The 16,667-nt window shown below is 38.0% G+C and overlaps 3 protein-coding genes, 1 non-coding gene and 2 pseudogenes across 6 annotated transcripts; 4 read left to right on the top strand and 2 right to left on the bottom strand.

Moving 5' to 3' along the window:
• Positions 1-353: 353 nt before the first annotated feature.
• Positions 354-1,983, top strand: LOC137721408 (NEDD8-conjugating enzyme Ubc12-like; annotated as a pseudogene).
• Positions 1,984-2,552: 569 nt separating this feature from the next.
• Positions 2,553-4,498, bottom strand: LOC137719708 (ankyrin repeat protein SKIP35-like; annotated as a pseudogene).
• Positions 4,499-5,018: 520 nt separating this feature from the next.
• Positions 5,019-6,706, top strand: LOC137720477 (ATP synthase small subunit 6, mitochondrial-like). The gene is made up of 3 exons (XM_068459550.1): positions 5,019-5,239; positions 5,393-5,438; positions 6,521-6,706. Exons 1-3 carry the CDS (start codon positions 5,119-5,121, stop codon positions 6,522-6,524), a joined length of 171 nt encoding a protein of 56 aa, XP_068315651.1. The 5' UTR covers positions 5,019-5,118; the 3' UTR covers positions 6,525-6,706.
• A 701-nt stretch (positions 6,707-7,407) lies between these two features.
• TRNAK-UUU (transfer RNA lysine (anticodon UUU)) lies at positions 7,408-7,480 on the top strand. Its single transcript has one exon. It is a non-coding gene; the product is annotated as a tRNA-Lys (tRNA).
• Positions 7,481-7,568: 88 nt separating this feature from the next.
• LOC137720793 (methionine--tRNA ligase, chloroplastic/mitochondrial-like) lies at positions 7,569-12,366 on the top strand. The gene is made up of 11 exons (XM_068459903.1): positions 7,569-8,165; positions 8,339-8,488; positions 8,759-8,926; positions 9,212-9,336; positions 9,653-9,746; positions 10,101-10,199; positions 10,800-10,980; positions 11,082-11,197; positions 11,410-11,565; positions 11,795-11,923; positions 12,012-12,366. Exons 1-11 carry the CDS (start codon positions 7,734-7,736, stop codon positions 12,177-12,179), a joined length of 1,818 nt encoding a protein of 605 aa, XP_068316004.1. The 5' UTR covers positions 7,569-7,733; the 3' UTR covers positions 12,180-12,366.
• A 283-nt stretch (positions 12,367-12,649) lies between these two features.
• Positions 12,650-16,179, bottom strand: LOC137719675 (UDP-glucuronic acid decarboxylase 5-like). Of its 3 annotated transcripts, none has more exons than XM_068458717.1 (13): positions 15,925-16,179; positions 15,197-15,286; positions 14,974-15,060; positions 14,776-14,863; positions 14,448-14,539; positions 14,278-14,342; positions 14,107-14,195; positions 13,837-13,914; positions 13,620-13,713; positions 13,436-13,502; positions 13,270-13,333; positions 13,144-13,184; positions 12,650-13,036 (listed from the first exon to the last, which is right to left on the bottom strand). In XM_068458717.1, exons 2-13 carry the CDS (start codon positions 15,275-15,277, stop codon positions 12,854-12,856), a joined length of 1,029 nt encoding a protein of 342 aa, XP_068314818.1. In that variant the 5' UTR covers positions 15,278-15,286; positions 15,925-16,179; the 3' UTR covers positions 12,650-12,853. The 3 variants fall into 3 exon arrangements, with proteins under 3 accessions (XP_068314818.1, XP_068314816.1, XP_068314817.1); XM_068458715.1 differs by having other exon boundaries at positions 15,197-15,289; positions 15,925-16,178; XM_068458716.1 differs by lacking the exon at positions 15,925-16,179 and adding an exon at positions 15,466-15,672 and having other exon boundaries at positions 15,197-15,289.
• Between the last annotated feature and the right edge of the window lie 488 nt (positions 16,180-16,667).

Below are 16,667 nucleotides of genomic sequence, written 5' to 3'. Positions count from 1 at the left end.
ACCTATCTTAAACGATGATATCATTGGGTCGATTATCTCCATTTTTTCAGCTTTCATGAGCTTTGCATGTAGTTAAATATTAAGTGTAGAAATAAAGTTATGGACTTAAAGTGTCAGTATTTTCGACGTAATTAAATTGGACATGCAATTTACCAAAAATAAAAAATAAAAAAATAAATAAAGTGTTTTTTGTTTTCCAGATACAGCCGACGACATGTCGTTAATATGATTCGTATTTTGGAAAGGGAAGCCTGTGGGCACGCGAACAAGTAGCAGGAAGACAAGAATAGAGAAGAAAGGAAGACTATAAATCCATTTCATTCCTTGTCCGTCTTCATTGTGTCTCTCCCGTCTTTGCTTTCCCATTCCATTTCCCTTCCTTTTGCTTTTCTGCGGCATTTCGTCGAGCAGGTTTTCTTCGATGTTTTTGTTCACGAATTGTTTACACTTACAACAGACATGTATGGTTCATCTTATTATCTGTTTTAAATGTGTGCTTTTCTTTTAATCACAGAAACCATGATCAGGTTGTTTAAAGTGAAAGAAAAGCAAAAGGAAACAGCTGAAAATGCAAAGGAGAATGGTCTCGTAAAGAAGCAAAGTGCAGGAGAATTGCGTCTTCATAGAGGTAAATACGATTTTAGGACGTAAATATGTTATGATTTGCTGCAATGTGGTACAAAGTTATACTCTTGAATGCATGTTAAGTTCCTAAACACACGTTTAACTGCAACGTACGTAAGGGCAAGGTTTCAGTGTTTATTTTAATTCCTTCAACCACTGCTTCAATTGTATTATGACACAGAACCGAGTGTAATGACGTTTTAGGATTCATATAGCCGACCTCACTTAGTAGGAAAAGGCTTTATTGTTGTTGTTGTTGACTTTGAGTTGTTGTTGTTGTCGTCGTCCTTCAATTGTTTTATGTTGTTGTCTTGTAGATATAAGTGAGTTGAACATGCCAGAAGAATGCAAGATTTCATTCCCCAATGGAAAGGATGATTTGATGGACTTTGAGATCACCATTACACCTTATCGGGGATATTACATGTAAGTAACCTTTGATCTGAAGCTTAATTTGGCTCTCTATACGTTGTTTGGATTTTGCAACTTAGATGTCATCTTGCTGAATCCGACATTTTCTACCTCTTTTCGTAGGGGTGGTGGGTTTGTCTTCTCATTTAAAGTTCCCGCAGTCTACCCTCACGAGCCTCCGAAGGTCAAGTGCAAAACCAAGGTAACGAAACCTAAGTTATATCGGAACTTAACTTTCGAGTCTATTGGTTACCAACTTACGATCCAAACCATAATATATATATATATATATATATATATATATATATATCTGGTGTTGTATAATGCATACCATCTGTGCAGATCTACCATCCCAACATCGACTTAGAAGGAAACACTTGCCTCAACATTCTTCGGGAAGACTGGAAACCTGTCTTGAATATAAACACTGTTATTTACGGATTGTATCACCTATTCACGGTATCTCCAATCATAACACAAAATATTTGGTGACCTCAAACAAATTATCCGTTTTGTTGTTACTAGGTTTTATTTGGATGTGTACCTTTTGTGGACTCAAATCCTGCATTTCTTTATGCAGGAACCTAACCACGAGGACCCCTTAAATCAAGAAGCAGCAGATCTTTTGAGGGACAATCCAAAATTGTTCGGATTGAACGTGAGAAAATCGATCGAGGGAAACATATGGGTGGGAGGCGCCCATTTCCCTGGGTGCAAAACGGGCGACTTCTACTGATTCGGTTTATCTAGGGTTTTGCTTCTCCGTGGTCCAGCCATGGTTGTATGAGGTTGAAGGTTTGTGTGTTTCTGGGGTGTTTTCTGCGTTTCAGGTGAGTACTTAGTGGGGGATTGTCTTATGGCAAATTTTCAGCCCATCTTTTGTAGCAGGAGAGTGTGTACTAGTGTAATTTTGATCTTCCTTCCATTAATAACATGGCATCATGTTAAGGCTTGGTTTTGACTTGACTATTTCAATTTAATTGATCAATGTCGTGATCGCTGTTTGTTGATGGTTCGATAATTTGGAGATGCAGTTATTAATAAAACAACAATTCAACCCCAATCATTTACGGTGATATCCGCCAAACAGCGCACGTATAAAATCATAACTATTATACACATGATTTAGAATTTTGCTCGGACAAAACTTGTGAAAGCATAAGAATCCTACTCCTCACTCTGGAACACCATAGAAAATCCTCTCCTCAAAGATGATGTTTAAAACCTGAACATGTGTGAAACAAAAAATTAATAATAATTCATGTGTTGTACTGGGTTGTAAGGCATTCGAAATATGCATTGAAATTTAAATTGCCACGAGAAAGAGTGAAAATTTAATAGGGAGAAGGAAACGTGAAGATATACTAAAATATAAGGCAATCTTATATGTTGCAAAGAACATTTGGAACCTTGTAGCTTTGTATCCTGACCCTAGCTAAATTTGTTGTTAGTTACTACCACTACATACTTCCGTTGGCGATGAAACGAGAATCCGAAAAAAGTACAGATCTTGCTAATTAAGAAGTGAATTGAGGAAGACGCTTCTCCAAAACAGCTAAGAGCTCCCTGCACTGGGTCACCCCATCTAACACTCCACCACCAAGCCTTCTCACAGCTTCAACAAGCTGCCCTCTCAACCTTTGCAACACCAAACGGCTGCCTGCTGCAGTGACACACTCCCTATATAGTCGCAGGTAAGCAATGGCTATCCTCAACTCAGGGGGTAGAACAGCCAAGCAGATGGGAGATTCACCCCACTTTAAAACCCTCACAATGTTCATGTAATGTTCTTGTCCTTGCCGTATTCCGTCTGAGAAAGCTCTTTCTGACCAATGCTCCTGAAGAAACGCCCTTAGCTCAGGATTAGCATCATCATCATCACAAGACCGAGCAAATGTGTCCGCAACAGTATAAGTAGTTGCAGGGTCACCTAAGAAATCAGAACCAAGAAGAAATGCAACACCTTTAAGAGAATTTACACCGCCTACTGTACCAGCAGCCTTGAGAATATTAAAGCTTCGTTGTGCAAGGAGATCATCAGGAAGTTGATGAAGGAGATAGGCTGCAACATCAGCTTGGTTGCTAATAGTTGCACCTACCAGAGCAATGCACAGTTCTGTGTGGCAACCCATTTTTACAAACCACTCAACCACTGGCTTACAGCCGCTCTTAGCAGCTCCCACCAGAGGGGTCCTGAAATCCATGTTATTACCCTCTTCCACAAGACATTCCAAAGTACCAAACCTAGAGTATAAATATAGGATAAATATAGGGGACGGCAAGCAGCATAGAAGGCCATTGAGAAGTCTTTTGATGTAAGCTGGTTACCAGCAAGATCTAGAAAGGTTTTCAATGCCGATAACTGAAGTTGGATCTCATCAGCCTGTAAGTTGTAATTAGCTCTATCCTTATTACCCTGATGACCACTAAAATTGAAGCCTGGCCCTATCCATTCAATAAACTCATGAATTTCCTTAGCAATAGGTTCTCCCTCTAATAACACATGACCATCGCATTCCAGGACAAAATCATGTAACCTTTGAGCCATTTCAGTGACTGCACATGCAATAGTACTTGTCGTTCGGCCATGAAAAGCTTGGACACACGATGCCATAAATGAAGTCCTCACAACAGCTGAGCCAAAGTCATGTGCACCATTGGCGACGATCTTCTCAATCAGACCCATGATTGCATTGCTTTCTTCCTGGGTGCTTAAGAACCATACTGAGTCCAAGGTGATGCACAAAGCATCATTCAGAGCTTGTGGACCAGCTAACAGAATCGAGCTCTCTGATAGCTTGTGGACCAGTTAACAGAATCACTAACATTACATGTATAAAAAATAAAAAAATAAAAAAGTAATCACATGGCATGTTTATTGCGTCGTGATTAGAACTAAATCTATGTAAAATTACAGTCCAAATTTTCATTAAAGTTGTTACAAGATAATTTGGTATCAAAATATGAGATATATTAACTTGTATAAGCTGTTTACTAATTTAACACAATCGAAATCGAAATTGAAATCCAATTTGATTAGTAAAATGCCCATGAGAATACTACCCCGGACGAAGAGTCCAATTCCTTTAAAATAAGGGAATCGGATCCTCTTTGGATCCCAATAATCTGACCCCAATGATCATTTGATCCGGACCGTTGAAATTTGATCTAACAGCTACAATTATTATAACTTTTAGAAGGACCTCCTGTTTGTAGTCGTTGTATCAAATTTCAACGGCCTGGATCATTTGATCCTTAAGCTCAGATTATTGGGATCCGGTGGGAATCCGGTTCCTAAAATAAGGCGTTGAATTCTCTAGCTTGTAGAGGCTCTGTGTTAAAGATGAGTTTGACCGTACTTGGGCAGCCCATTTAATAAACGAATTATATTTTGTTTGGCCCACTTACTACAACATTAAGTCTAGCCTCACCCGCGGCCCTGCTCCATTAAAACCTGGACCATGTTGGGTCGAGTCACTAAACGGGCCAACTTTCACAAAACAAACTGTAGTTATTTACAAAAAAAACCTTATTTTGAATATGTTATTAAGTTAAATATCACTAATATTAAGTCTTACTAACCTTAAAATGTATGTTTGTAATTGAAAAAAATTTAAGTAAATGAGATTATTCAAAATGGGTTAGGGTCGCAGGTCGTGCTTGACCCATGATGAGCCATACAGGCTATGGGCTAGTCGGCTCCTTGGACCTAGATCTTAGGCCTACATTGCTTATGTCTTACAAATCGTGTCGTGCCGTGTTTTATTTAAGTGGGGTAGTGTATTCGTTCTGATCCGTCCATTTGACACCTTTAATGTGTGTTTTGATTTATCCGTAACTAATAAATACATAAGTAATCTCTAATTAACATATCATTTTTCATTTCCTATTACAAATTAGTAAACGAAGCGAAAAATGTTTGAAATATTAACCAAAAACCCAAGCCTACGGAGATATAAAAGACATTTTGTCACATACCCCTCTTGGCTTTTGCCTTCGTACCAAAACTGCCGGTTTACAACCAGAGTTTGCGTTTCGGCTCCTTCCTGTTTGGTTAGAGAGAAAAGAAAGGAAAATCAAAAGATGCGAAAGTTCGATCCATGGCCGGTGTTCTTCAAGCGCGAGTGGAAACGGAACTGGCCGTTCCTGGTCGGTTTCGCCATCACCGGCACGCTCATCACCAAGTTCTCTCTCGGTCTCACCGGTACTCCATCTGACCATTTCTATATCTATCTGTGAACATATACGCATATATAGATATAAAGATATATGTATATATGTATATTTGCATATGTAAATGCATTTTCAGTAAGCTAGATTTTGTTTGGACTGATTTGGGGCTGCACAAATTTTGCAGAGGAGGACGCGAAGAATTCTCCGTTCGTGCAGAGGCATAAGAAGAAGTACGCATCTGAAACCCTAATATCGTGAAAAATTTCTCCCTAACTTAAGTTTAGTTTAATTAATTTCTCAATCATTCATTGATCCAAAATCTGATAATCCCTGCTAGTTAATTTGTTATTTGTTTTTTCACTGATTTTCTCACCTGCTTGTATGTAATGTGGATTTTGAGAAGAAATGTGATTATTTAGTAATTGAGGTTGAATTTATGAACGACAATGTTTCGGTCAGCATTGATATTTCGTGGTTTTGGGCAATGTTTGGAAATTGAAGTAAGTTTTTTGTTGTTCAATGAGTCATTCATGTTCACTTTAGCACAATGGATGAATGAATTCGGGACTGCTATTATACGAATCAAACGAAACTTATGAGTATATCGGGTCAGTATTTTTTCTTTTGTGAGTCTGCCCTTAGCAATGATTCATCAACACAAAGTAGGGCGAGATGATGTATAAATTTGCTTGAGTTATATAATTAGTTGTGCTTGATTTCTATAAATGGTTTTCCTTTTGAGTTGGTCAATCAGTTCATAGTTGTTAATATCTTTCCGATTTCTCATAGATAAATGTATAGATTTCATGATAGCAAAAGCAAGAAATCAAGTTTCGTTTAGCAGAATACGGTTAGCTATCTGTTTACTCCCACACTATTGTCTTTGTTGTGTGTTTGATAGTGGGTTGAGATAATGAGTCGTAGTAGATAGTTGCGTTGAAGACTAATGTATTGGATTACTTTCGAACAATAAATATAGATGTGAGGCACCCCTCATTGTTGTTGATTGCATTGACTTACCAATAGCCCGCAGTGATCTGCAATGTCTTTCAAGAACCACGTGTTTTGTTAAAAAAATTATCATCTCATTTGTCACCGCCTTCAAACAGTATATTTGTGGCCAATAAACTGCACAGATATGAGCTAGCTTGAGTGTGCATGCTTGAGTTGAACAAATCGGCTAAGCAAGATCGCCTACGTGCTATTGTTTTTGCATTCGATTGATATTTATTTGTAGGGTTTTGTTGATCTGTATGTGATTGCCAACGAAAGCTAGTTACTAATATTGTGCCTGTATTTGTTGTGCTTTCAGGTGACTGAGCCGGGCACCCAATGTAGATCGGCACTTCAGTCGACCAGACGGCGAAAGGCGTTTAATAACTATTTTATCTTGGTTCTTTTCAACCTAGCACGGTTCATGATGATATACACATAAGTTATTAGAACAAGTCGTTATGCTACATTTGCTCTACAAGAAATCCCTGGGTGATTTGCTTTAGTTTGTTGAATACACGCTGCTTTTCGAAGGGGAAATCAGCCTTTACGCCTTAATTACCTCAATTGTGTGTCCGATGTCTGGCTTGATTTTGGTTAACATGGTATGGTTTTGCTAATCACGTTTAGCCAATCCTTCGGATCAAATCGTGTCAGTTGGCCAAAACAGAGTGCATATTTCTTACATCCAAGTTTGTATATCATTGTTACGAGAGGTCGTCAATGATCCGAATTGTTTATTTTTCAACTTGTACCTCATAGATCATCTTTGCAAAATGTTAGTCAAATTGAAAATATGTGAGATATCTAATCGGGTTCAAAGAAATTAACGAACACTTTGTTCTATAAAAAACAATGAAATTTTATTGTGATAATAAATAGGCAAATAGTTTTGAATTGAATTGAATTGAATTTTTGCAAAGATGATTTATGAATTGAGACTTACAAAATAGACGTTTGGATCATTGAAGTTCGATGTAGAGTGAGTCACAAAACAAAATTTGTGCGAAGTAATTTTGTAAAGTGAATTAACAAGTTGTCATTGAACGATTACAAACTTTAAGTGGGTAACAATTGCAATTTACCTGGAAATTAGTACTGCAACAACTATTTTGCCTTCTTTCTTTTCCGTTCTACGATATTACCACCAAGTGAAGCAAATTAATCTGCTGGGATTAATATAGGAACTCATAATCCGGCATGATAGCCGTCTTAGCTCAGCTGGTAGAGCGCGTGGCTTTTAACCACGTGGTCGTGGGTTCGATTCCCACAGACGGCGTCTTCGTGGTTAATTAAAATTTTACTTATTTATCCATCATAATTTTATTTTTCTCATTTTATTTTTAATTTTATTTTTCTCGGAAAATACTAAGTGATGAACTATGTCTGAATTCTGATTATCGCTGAGATTTTTGCTTCTCCAAAATTTATCGACCTCACCCGCAACTCCAAACCCATAAACTCCGACGATGAGCCGGGCCCACCTCACCTGACTAAACCAATCCCTCCCCGAAGCGCTTCTTCACACAAAAATGGCGGCGGCGGCAGCGGCGAGAATAAACCTCTTCTTAAACCCCACAAACCCCCTCAATTCCAAAGCCACCGCCCATTTCAGAACCCACCTCCGCTTCCAAAGAAGAAGAACCAAAGCTACGTCTTTCTGCACCCGCGCCTCCGCAGCTCCCCGCCACGACGATGCATCCGGCGCCGGTGGCAGTGACCCTTTTGTTCTCACCACTCCGCTGTATTACGTGAACGCCCCTCCCCATTTGGGCAGCGCTTACACAACCATCGCCGCCGACGCCATTGCTCGCTTCAAGAGGCTGTTGGGTAAGAAAGTCATTTTCGTCACCGGCACTGACGAGCACGGTGAGAAGATTGCCGCTGCCGCCGCTGCTAATGCAGCCACCCCAGCTCAACACTGTGACCTCATTTCACAATCTTACATTTCTCTCTGGAAACAGGTGATTTTATTTACCCTCCATTGGAAATTTACTGCTTTGTTGGATTGGCGTTCAAATTACTGTTCGTTTTTCTTTTTGTAATTGCAGTTAAAAATTTAGTAATTTTGTTGAATTGGTGTTCATATTACTGTGCTTTTTCACTTTTTGATTCCGGGTTTTTGTGGTGATTGCAGTTAGATATATCGTATGACAAGTTCATTCGGACTACTGACCCCAAGCATGAGGCAATTGTCAAGGAATTTTACTCCAGAGTTCTTGCCAATGGAGACATTTACAGGGCTGACTACGAGGGACTTTACTGTGTTAACTGTGAAGAGTATAAGGTGCCTTTCTGTATCTGATTTCGATATGTCTTTCTGTATAAGGTGCCTTTCTTCTGTTTAGATGGCATTTTTTTTATTACATGTGTTTATGACAAAATGAAGTTGTGCGTCCTTGTGCTAATTTGAAGAAGTTGGCGCAATTGCTCGAAGAATAAAAATTTGGCCATTTGAATACATTGTCTGCGTATCTACTTAGCTCTTTTCTCTGGAGTAGCTTCTGTTGTGTCTTTAGTTAGTGGTCTGATATCGTTAGTTGTAAATGTTGCACAGGATGAGAAAGAACTGCTTGAGAACAACTGTTGCCCTACGCACCTAAAGCCATGTGATGCACGAAAAGAGGATAATTACTTTTTTGCATTGTCCAAGTATCAAAAATCGTTGGAAGAAACATTGGCAACAAATCCGGAATTTGTACAGCCTCCATTCCGTCTTAATGAGGTTAGAAACAAAGTACATTGGTTGACTTGATTTTGTTATTTTCTTTAGATATGAAAATGCAAATGTAATTCAAATACCCACCATACAAGCCATTTGAGACGTCTTCTGCCTGCCGTGCCAATTACCGTTTCTGTATTTGTTTGTCACAATCCATCCTGCGAGTGCATATACAGTTATATTAGACTAATAGTTATTAGGGAGTGTGAAAAACTTAAATTGGGGTGCTGATAACGGTACTCGTATAATTTTATAAGTAACTAATACATGTTTTACCTTTTCCTCAAGGTTCAAGGTTGGGTTAAAAGTGGCCTAAGAGACTTTTCCATTTCTCGAGCATTAGTGGATTGGGGCATCCCCGTTCCTAATGACAGCAAGCAGACAATATATGTTTGGTTTGATGCTCTACTGGGGTAAAGTTCTTTCTTCATCCTGTCCCCCTTCCCTTGTATGGCTCATAGTCACGGTATTTGTTAGGCTATGAGTATTCCTTTAGTCAGTCTGTTTTTATTTTGTCATATAAATCCAAATATATGGCTAACATGGATTGATAACTAAGTTCTCAGACAATTGTTTGTTTCTTAGTAAACAGAAGATTAGTACTAAACCTGTTTTACCTTGTCACTAGATGTTTCTTTAGAATCTTTACTTCTGGTTTCTCTATTGTTTTTTGTGAATGCTCACTAGACTATTTTTATTGGATATATATGTTTCAAAAAATTTTAACAGTTATATATCAGCACTATCAGAGGATATGGAGCAACCCAATTTGGAAAGAGCCGTCTCATCAGGGTGGCCTGCCTCGCTACACGTGATTGGCAAGGTATGTTGAACTTGTTTGTTCACCTGTATGCTCCTTTTAATCAGCTAGTCTAATTAGTTTTATATCATTTGGTTAAACTTATGAGTCTCAAACTTCCAAATGTTTGCATGAAGTGATACTATCTGTTCACTTTTAAACCCAACTAAGTGTTCCCGGACAGAGGAGGAGATAATCTAGGATGGTACTCAAAATAAATATGCTTATTTTACATTCCCTCGCTTCTCAATTTTTTGACTACTTCATGTTCGTTCCATTGACTGTTGTCAAAGGCACTAAAAGAAGTGTTTTATTCTTATTTCTGACTTTCATATAGTGGATTCTTTATTATAGTTGATATTTCGTATTCTTCTGCAGGATATTTTACGTTTCCATGCAGTTTACTGGCCAGCTATGCTCATGTCTGCGGGACTAGGTCTTCCTAAGATGGTGTTTGGTCATGGATTCTTGACAAAGGTATTTGAGCCTAGTATATATTTATGGTTTCTTCTAAAACTAGATATACTTGTATTGGTATTGGAATCCTCGTTGAATTCTTAGCCCTGTATTCTTTGAGTAATGATCACGTCAACTGGAGATAAAGCCTAGCACACACCAAGTTTCTGAAACATGTGATCAAATTCCTTTTCTTTAAATCTGTTCTCAAGCACACAACTGGTGTCATACATGTCTCTGTGACACATTGGTCTTCTGTGTCCAATATGAGAGATTCCATAGGAACAATCTAATGGTCTTGCAAGAAATTTATAGCAGTTAGACAGGAAGAGGATAATTGGGCTTTTTGTAATATGGGTGTCATTTGTATGCTAGAATTACAAAACTTGTAGTAATCCAAATTGTTTGTCATGGATTTTTTCAGGCCTCTTGATTATATCTTGTTAACCTTAGCAACATGCACCGAATTGACTCGTGAATTCTGCATTTAAAAGCATAATTACAGTGTGCTACGTACAAGTTAAAACGATGACTGTAATGAATGCTAGTCCATTTTGAATTTTCATCTCATATATGTAATTTTATTTCATGCAGCAATGTTTTTTATTTTTTAAATTATAGGATGGTATGAAAATGGGGAAGTCGCTAGGGAATACGATTGAACCAAATGATTTGGTTCAGAAATTTGGGTCTGATGCGGTGAGGTACTTCTTCCTAAGAGAGGTGGAGTTCGGAAATGATGGGGACTATTCAGAAGAACGTTTCATCAATATTGTTAATGCTCATCTTGCAAATTCAATTGGTATCTCTATTCATTATGTCATTAAATTCTCTTTGGGTTAGTCATTGGTATCGTCTTAGCATTTTTATAATCTTGAGAAATTAAGTTTCTATTCTTTGCAGGAAACCTGCTTAACCGTACTCTGGGACTTCTTAAGAAAAACTGCCAATCAACTTTGGCAGTTGATTCAAGTATTGCAGTTGAAGGAACTACATTCAAGGACACAGTGGGGAAATTGGTAAAAGTTTCATGACATTTCCAATACCATCATGTTTTTGAAGCATGTCAAATTAGGGGAATCACTTTATTCGAGGTGCTTTAGGTTTGCAAGTCATTTAAACCATTTTGACATTGCGATTTGTTTGTATGGAATTCAGGACATAATTATCCTTTATTTAACTGCTTGATACCTTTTAACCTAGGTGTCCCAACTTTTCCATACTTTTATAGGTTGAAAAAGCACGGGTTCATTACGGAGACCTCTCTCTGTCATCAGCTTGTGAGGCTGTGCTAGAGATCAGCCATACTGGAAATTTATACATGGATGAGCGTGCACCATGGTCACTCTTTAAGCAAGGGGGTGCTGCTTCTGAAGCTGCCGCGAAGGTTCGCATAACATACATAAATGCATAGGGTTGTCTGTCTTATTTAGCGTTTGCATATTTCCTTCAACAAGGAGATCAATTCTTGACTCTCGATTCTACACTGCTGTCTAATCATACATATCAGCTGAACTCAAGTACTCTAATCAATATGCACGTCGATTCAAAGTTTAACTTTGTAGTTGATGGCCAATACATATTGCCTTTTATTAAAAGCTGGAATTTTCGCGCAGGACCTTGTGATAATACTAGAAACAATGAGGATTATAGCAATTGCATTATCACCTGTCACGCCGAGCTTAAGTTGGAGAATATATGGACAGCTTGGCTACTCAAAGGATCAGTTCGATGCTGCTACCTGGGTCTCTCTCAAACACTTCTATACATGTATGCAGGTCTGACTTCCCCAAACACTAGTTTTATGAACTAACTTGCACTTTTGTACTGCAGAGCGACACCAAGTGGGGCGGGCTAAAGAGTGGTCAGGTCATGACGCAGCCTAAACCGATCTTTGCGAGGATTGAAAACCCAACAGAAGAAGAAAACGGGAAGGAAGCACCTAAAAAGGCGGTAAAAAAGCAGAAGCTACCCCAAGACAAACGGGCAGTTGAAGCTTAAAGATTCATACTTGGAATGCCTTCTCTACCCCTCATGCCATTTTTAATTTTCGCATACAAATCGTGTAGGATCACGTATTGATTTGTACCTTTTTTCTCCAAGGATTACAATTACAAACTTTTTGTGTATGATCAGATTATTTTTCAAATATGTATGTATAGTTTTCAATAAATCGTTTTATCTTTCAGATGTGCAAAAACTTATAGTATTCTTGAAGTTGGAAAAAAGAAGAAATTTTTATAGTTCAAGGGAAAACTTGTAGGTATGTTAACGAGAAAAACTTTCATGGGTAGGGCTGACAATAGTATGGACACCACCATGGGTATTTGAAAACAACCACACTATGCCATTCGTCAGCCCTACCCATAATTTTCTCTGTGTCATCCCACAGAGTTCCACCTTATTTCTGTAAGAGGGAGAGGCAGGAACAAGAGGGGGAACCAACAACAAAGAAAAAAGGCCGCTAAATGTTATGGAAAAAGTAAAGCTTCTTGATATGAAACTCTCAAATACCATCCAAATTGTTCCAAGTAAAATCGTAACAAAAACAAAATAGTAAAACCACTTATTCATCTACTTGAGAAACATATGGAATGAAGATGTATCACACGGTGGAGGCAAGCAAATCTACAAAAATGCCCCGCCACCCCTCACATTCTATGCTACACCGTCGACTAACTTTTGAGGGCGCCAAGTCTTGCGCGGAAATCATCCTCCATGAGGGGAAGACCATCGCGCAACTTAACCTTTGGTTCCCATCCCAGCAGCTCCTTTGCTTTCGAGATGTCAGGCTTCCTCTGGCGAGGATCATCGGGTGTGTTTTCAACCATTATGATCTCTAACTTAGGATTGATAAGCTGCAAGTCACATGATCAAGTAATCAGTTACCCGTATAAAGTTCATGGTAATAAGCAGTTTGAAGACTATTGGAAGTTCGGGTTCTCGAGAAGGAATACAAACTTACCTCCTTGACATTCTCTGCAAGTTCAAGCATTGTAAATTCACCTGAAAATGGAAGTGTTAATAGTGTCCACGAAATAATGCTACAAAGCTAAATTGCCTCCCTGTTACTCAGACTTCGAATAATAACCTGGATTGCCAATGTTGATCGGTCCTGTGTTGTCTCCTTGCATAAGTCGAATGAGGCCATCAACCTTCAGGATTAAAATGTAGGATTAACTTGTTGTATAAACACCTGATGGAGACAAATTAATTGTCCGCATGAACATGAAGTAAAATAATAAAATCGTCCTTACCATGTCAGACACATAGCAGAAACTCCGCGTCTGAGTCCCAGGCGCTTGAACAGTCAAGGGATCATTACTACAGAAATAGGCACAAATATTTAAGCATTACATCAGCAGTGCAAACAACGTGAAAACTCCACTGCTTGTGAGCTTCTGATAGGTGTAGAGGACCAAAATGTTCAGTAGAACTTACCGGATAGCTTGGGCGATGAAATTACTGACAACACGACCATCATCAATATTCATGCGAGGCCCATAAGTGTTGAAGATCCTAGCAATCCTTATCTCTGTGAAGGACCGTTATTTAGCAAGAGAACAAAGAAAAACAAGTTGAAGCAATACATGTCTCGACAACGATCTCAAACAAAAAGGAAGCATTAAAGGAATAGAAAAAGGAAAGGAGAGCGGACCTATGCCATGCTGCCTGTGATAATCAAACATCAAGGTTTCAGCAACTCGCTTTCCCTCATCATAGCAACTCCTAACTCCTGTTATATGTTTACAAACACAAGCAATAAATATGCGCCACAACTCTCGAGTTAGTCCAATTGAATGTTTCCATTACAGAAATCGTTTAATATAGTTGTAAAGAGGGCAATGAGAAAGCATAGATCACATTATGTCTCGGGATAAAGCAGATTACAATTGATGAGACGAAACTCTAATAGACAAGGGCATACCAATGGGGTTCACATTTCCCCAGTAGCTCTCAGTCTGGGGGTGAATAAGAGGATCTCCGTACACCTCGGAAGTAGATGTAAGCAAAATCCTGAATCAATTTCATACCATGAGAAAATATAAAGACATCGGAAGATGGATAAATCAAAGAAGACATAATGACAGTATCAAACCTTGCTCCGACTCGCTTGGCAAGTCCCAGCATGTTCAATGTACCGATCACATTTGTCTTTATTGTCTGTTACACAAGAAGGTATTTCGCCACTGTAATCTTAGTTCCCGTTAACACTATCTTCGATTCTTCACTTTTTCTCAAACACACATGAAACACTGTTAGACATACCTTTACAGGATTGTGCTTGTAGAAGATCGGAGAAGCAGGACAGGCAAGATGGTATATTTGATCAACCTCAATTAGCAGAGGCTCTGTGACATCTGCACGAAAGAAAAAATAATATTACCAATTAAACAAAGTAAAGATAATTACGAAATCTAAACTTGTTTATATATCTACAATAGGACATTGTTTAAGCATAATGGGATACAAAGTACTAAATTATGCCAATATGAAGAAAAATATTTTAAAACTATAATGCAGACACACGCACGCGCGCACACACAAGAAGCTTCATTTTGTTTCTCATACTGAATACACAGATTAAAAGACATACCATGACGAATGAGTTCAAATCTTGGATGACCGATCCATTTCTTCAGGTTGTCCTTGGAGCCAGTGAAGTAATTATCTGCAACAATCACCTGAAAACAAAACACCATAATTAATCATATCAATTATGTTGGAGAAACATAAACACTCCGACTGTTTCCAACGTAAATTCCAACTCTTTTTATAGACAATAGAATCCCACCTCATTCTTTTCGTTTTCCATCAATTTGTCCACTAGGTGAGAGCCAATAAATCCGGCTCCTCCAGTAACCAAAATTCTCATATTGGCCTGCCAACAGATGAATCAAAACTTGAATATACGAACATTGTCACGAAAACAGCACTAATCGCAGTGGATCAGTAACAGACTCTACTGATTAAAACAGTCGAAAACAACAACGAAACCAATTGAGTAGAGATGCTACCTGGAAAAACTTGGCATTTCTCAAAGGAGAGGGGCTTGGAGGTGGCTTTGGAGTACTTTGCTTATCCCCATTTGTAGCCATCTGTTAAAACTTCTGCACCACAAACAATCAAACCTTCCACATTTCAGATCAAACTCACAACACACCAACATATTCAGATTCGAAAAAAAAATTCGAAACTTGACATAAAATAAAGAGGCAAAATTTAACATCCAAAAACCATAATCCAAAAGAAAAATTCACAAAACAAATCATCAAGCTCAGATCACCTGGATTTTGAGAGCAAAATTCCCAATTCCTCAGGCTATTATTATTTAGTGAAAGTGTGGTTTGAGATAATGTGGGAGAGCATTTATATACAGAATGCAATGGTGTGAAAATTAATTAAAAACAAACAAACAAATAAACAAATATTTGGAATTAATCACCAAAAAGGGAAAATTATCTTAATTTAGCACCAAACTCTACCAACTGAAGAGAGAGAGAGAGAGGGAGAGAGGGAGAGAGAGAGAGAGGGAGAGAGAGAGAGAGAGAGAGATGAGAGGATGCTTAAAAAACAATCAAAGTAGGTAGTCATCGAAAGCATTCTCCAAAACTAGAACCCCACAACTATTATTCCCAGATCTGCAAAATCCAAATCTCACACAAACCCAACAAATATTTTCACCCCAACAAATCAAAAAATACCCAAAAACAATAAATGGGTGGTAAAAATCGATGTAAAATACCTCAGAAAAATAGAAAAAGACTGGAGCTTTTCTCTTTGTCAGTGAATCGGAAGGAACCTCAAAGGTGTGAAATTTTTTGTTTTTGATGTTTATTATTTCCTAGACTGCATCGAAGCGGAAGGAACCTCAAAGGTACGATTTGTTGTGTTTGTGTTCGAGTGGTCACCGAAATTCGCGGTTGTTCGGAAGATTTTTGGAAATTGCAGAAATCACTGTCACGGATGATGTAGTTTTATTACAAGATGAGGGTAAATTAAGATTTTTGGAACGTTGATAATATTTTATTTTTTTATAGATAAACCTTGAGCTTTTCTTTTTGTACTAAAAGCTTATTCTAATTATCTAAAAAAGACTTCTTCGGTCGAAAGTATTTTACTTTAATGTTTTTGGTTTTGTCATTAGATTTTTACTCGATGAATTACATTTCTTTTTTCTTTTAATAGAATACTAGCGGGTGGTTCTGTCATGGTATCTTTTGATACGGAAAAATTCACAGAAATATTTCTTCCTCTTTCCGACAACCATCGTATAATTCATTGGTCAACTCTCAATAAACTTGGAAGTACAATGAGAGTAAGAATTTAATATGCCATGTCAGATAGGGATAAAATTGTAAGGGTAAAAGTGACGTATAGGGAAAGTCCGTGACAGTTCGGAATAATGATTCTCTCATCTCCTAATTTATTTCTCATTATTTTTTATTTTATTTAAACGATTAAGATTAAATCACGTCAATATTTTAC

Source organism: Pyrus communis, chromosome 16 (assembly GCF_963583255.1).
Source record: "Pyrus communis chromosome 16, drPyrComm1.1, whole genome shotgun sequence".
Taxonomy (NCBI): domain Eukaryota; kingdom Viridiplantae; phylum Streptophyta; class Magnoliopsida; order Rosales; family Rosaceae; genus Pyrus; species Pyrus communis.
This window is presented reverse-complemented; position numbering and strand designations above follow the sequence as displayed.

Bases quoted from the DNA above. Each gene is read 5' to 3' on its own strand.
- LOC137720477 (XM_068459550.1), top strand. From the start codon at position 5,119: ATGCGAAAGTTCGATCCATGGCCGGTGTTCTTCAAGCGCGAGTGGAAA. The intron at 5,240-5,392 runs GTACTCCATCTG...CAAATTTTGCAG, and splicing joins GTTCTCTCTCGGTCTCACCG to AGGAGGACGCGAAGAATTCT.
- LOC137720793 (XM_068459903.1), top strand. From the start codon at position 7,734: ATGGCGGCGGCGGCAGCGGCGAGAATAAACCTCTTCTTAAACCCCACA. The intron at 8,166-8,338 runs GTGATTTTATTT...TGGTGATTGCAG, and splicing joins ACATTTCTCTCTGGAAACAG to TTAGATATATCGTATGACAA. The intron at 10,200-10,799 runs GTATTTGAGCCT...TTTAAATTATAG, and splicing joins GTCATGGATTCTTGACAAAG to GATGGTATGAAAATGGGGAA.
- LOC137719675 (XM_068458717.1), bottom strand. From the start codon at position 15,277: ATGGCTACAAATGGGGATAAGCAAAGTACTCCAAAGCCACCTCCAAGC. The intron at 15,061-15,196 runs GTAGCATCTCTA...ATCTGTTGGCAG, and splicing joins GAAATGCCAAGTTTTTCCAG to GCCAATATGAGAATTTTGGT. The intron at 14,196-14,277 runs GTTTGATACTGT...AAATTGATTCAG, and splicing joins GCCAAGCGAGTCGGAGCAAG to GATTTTGCTTACATCTACTT.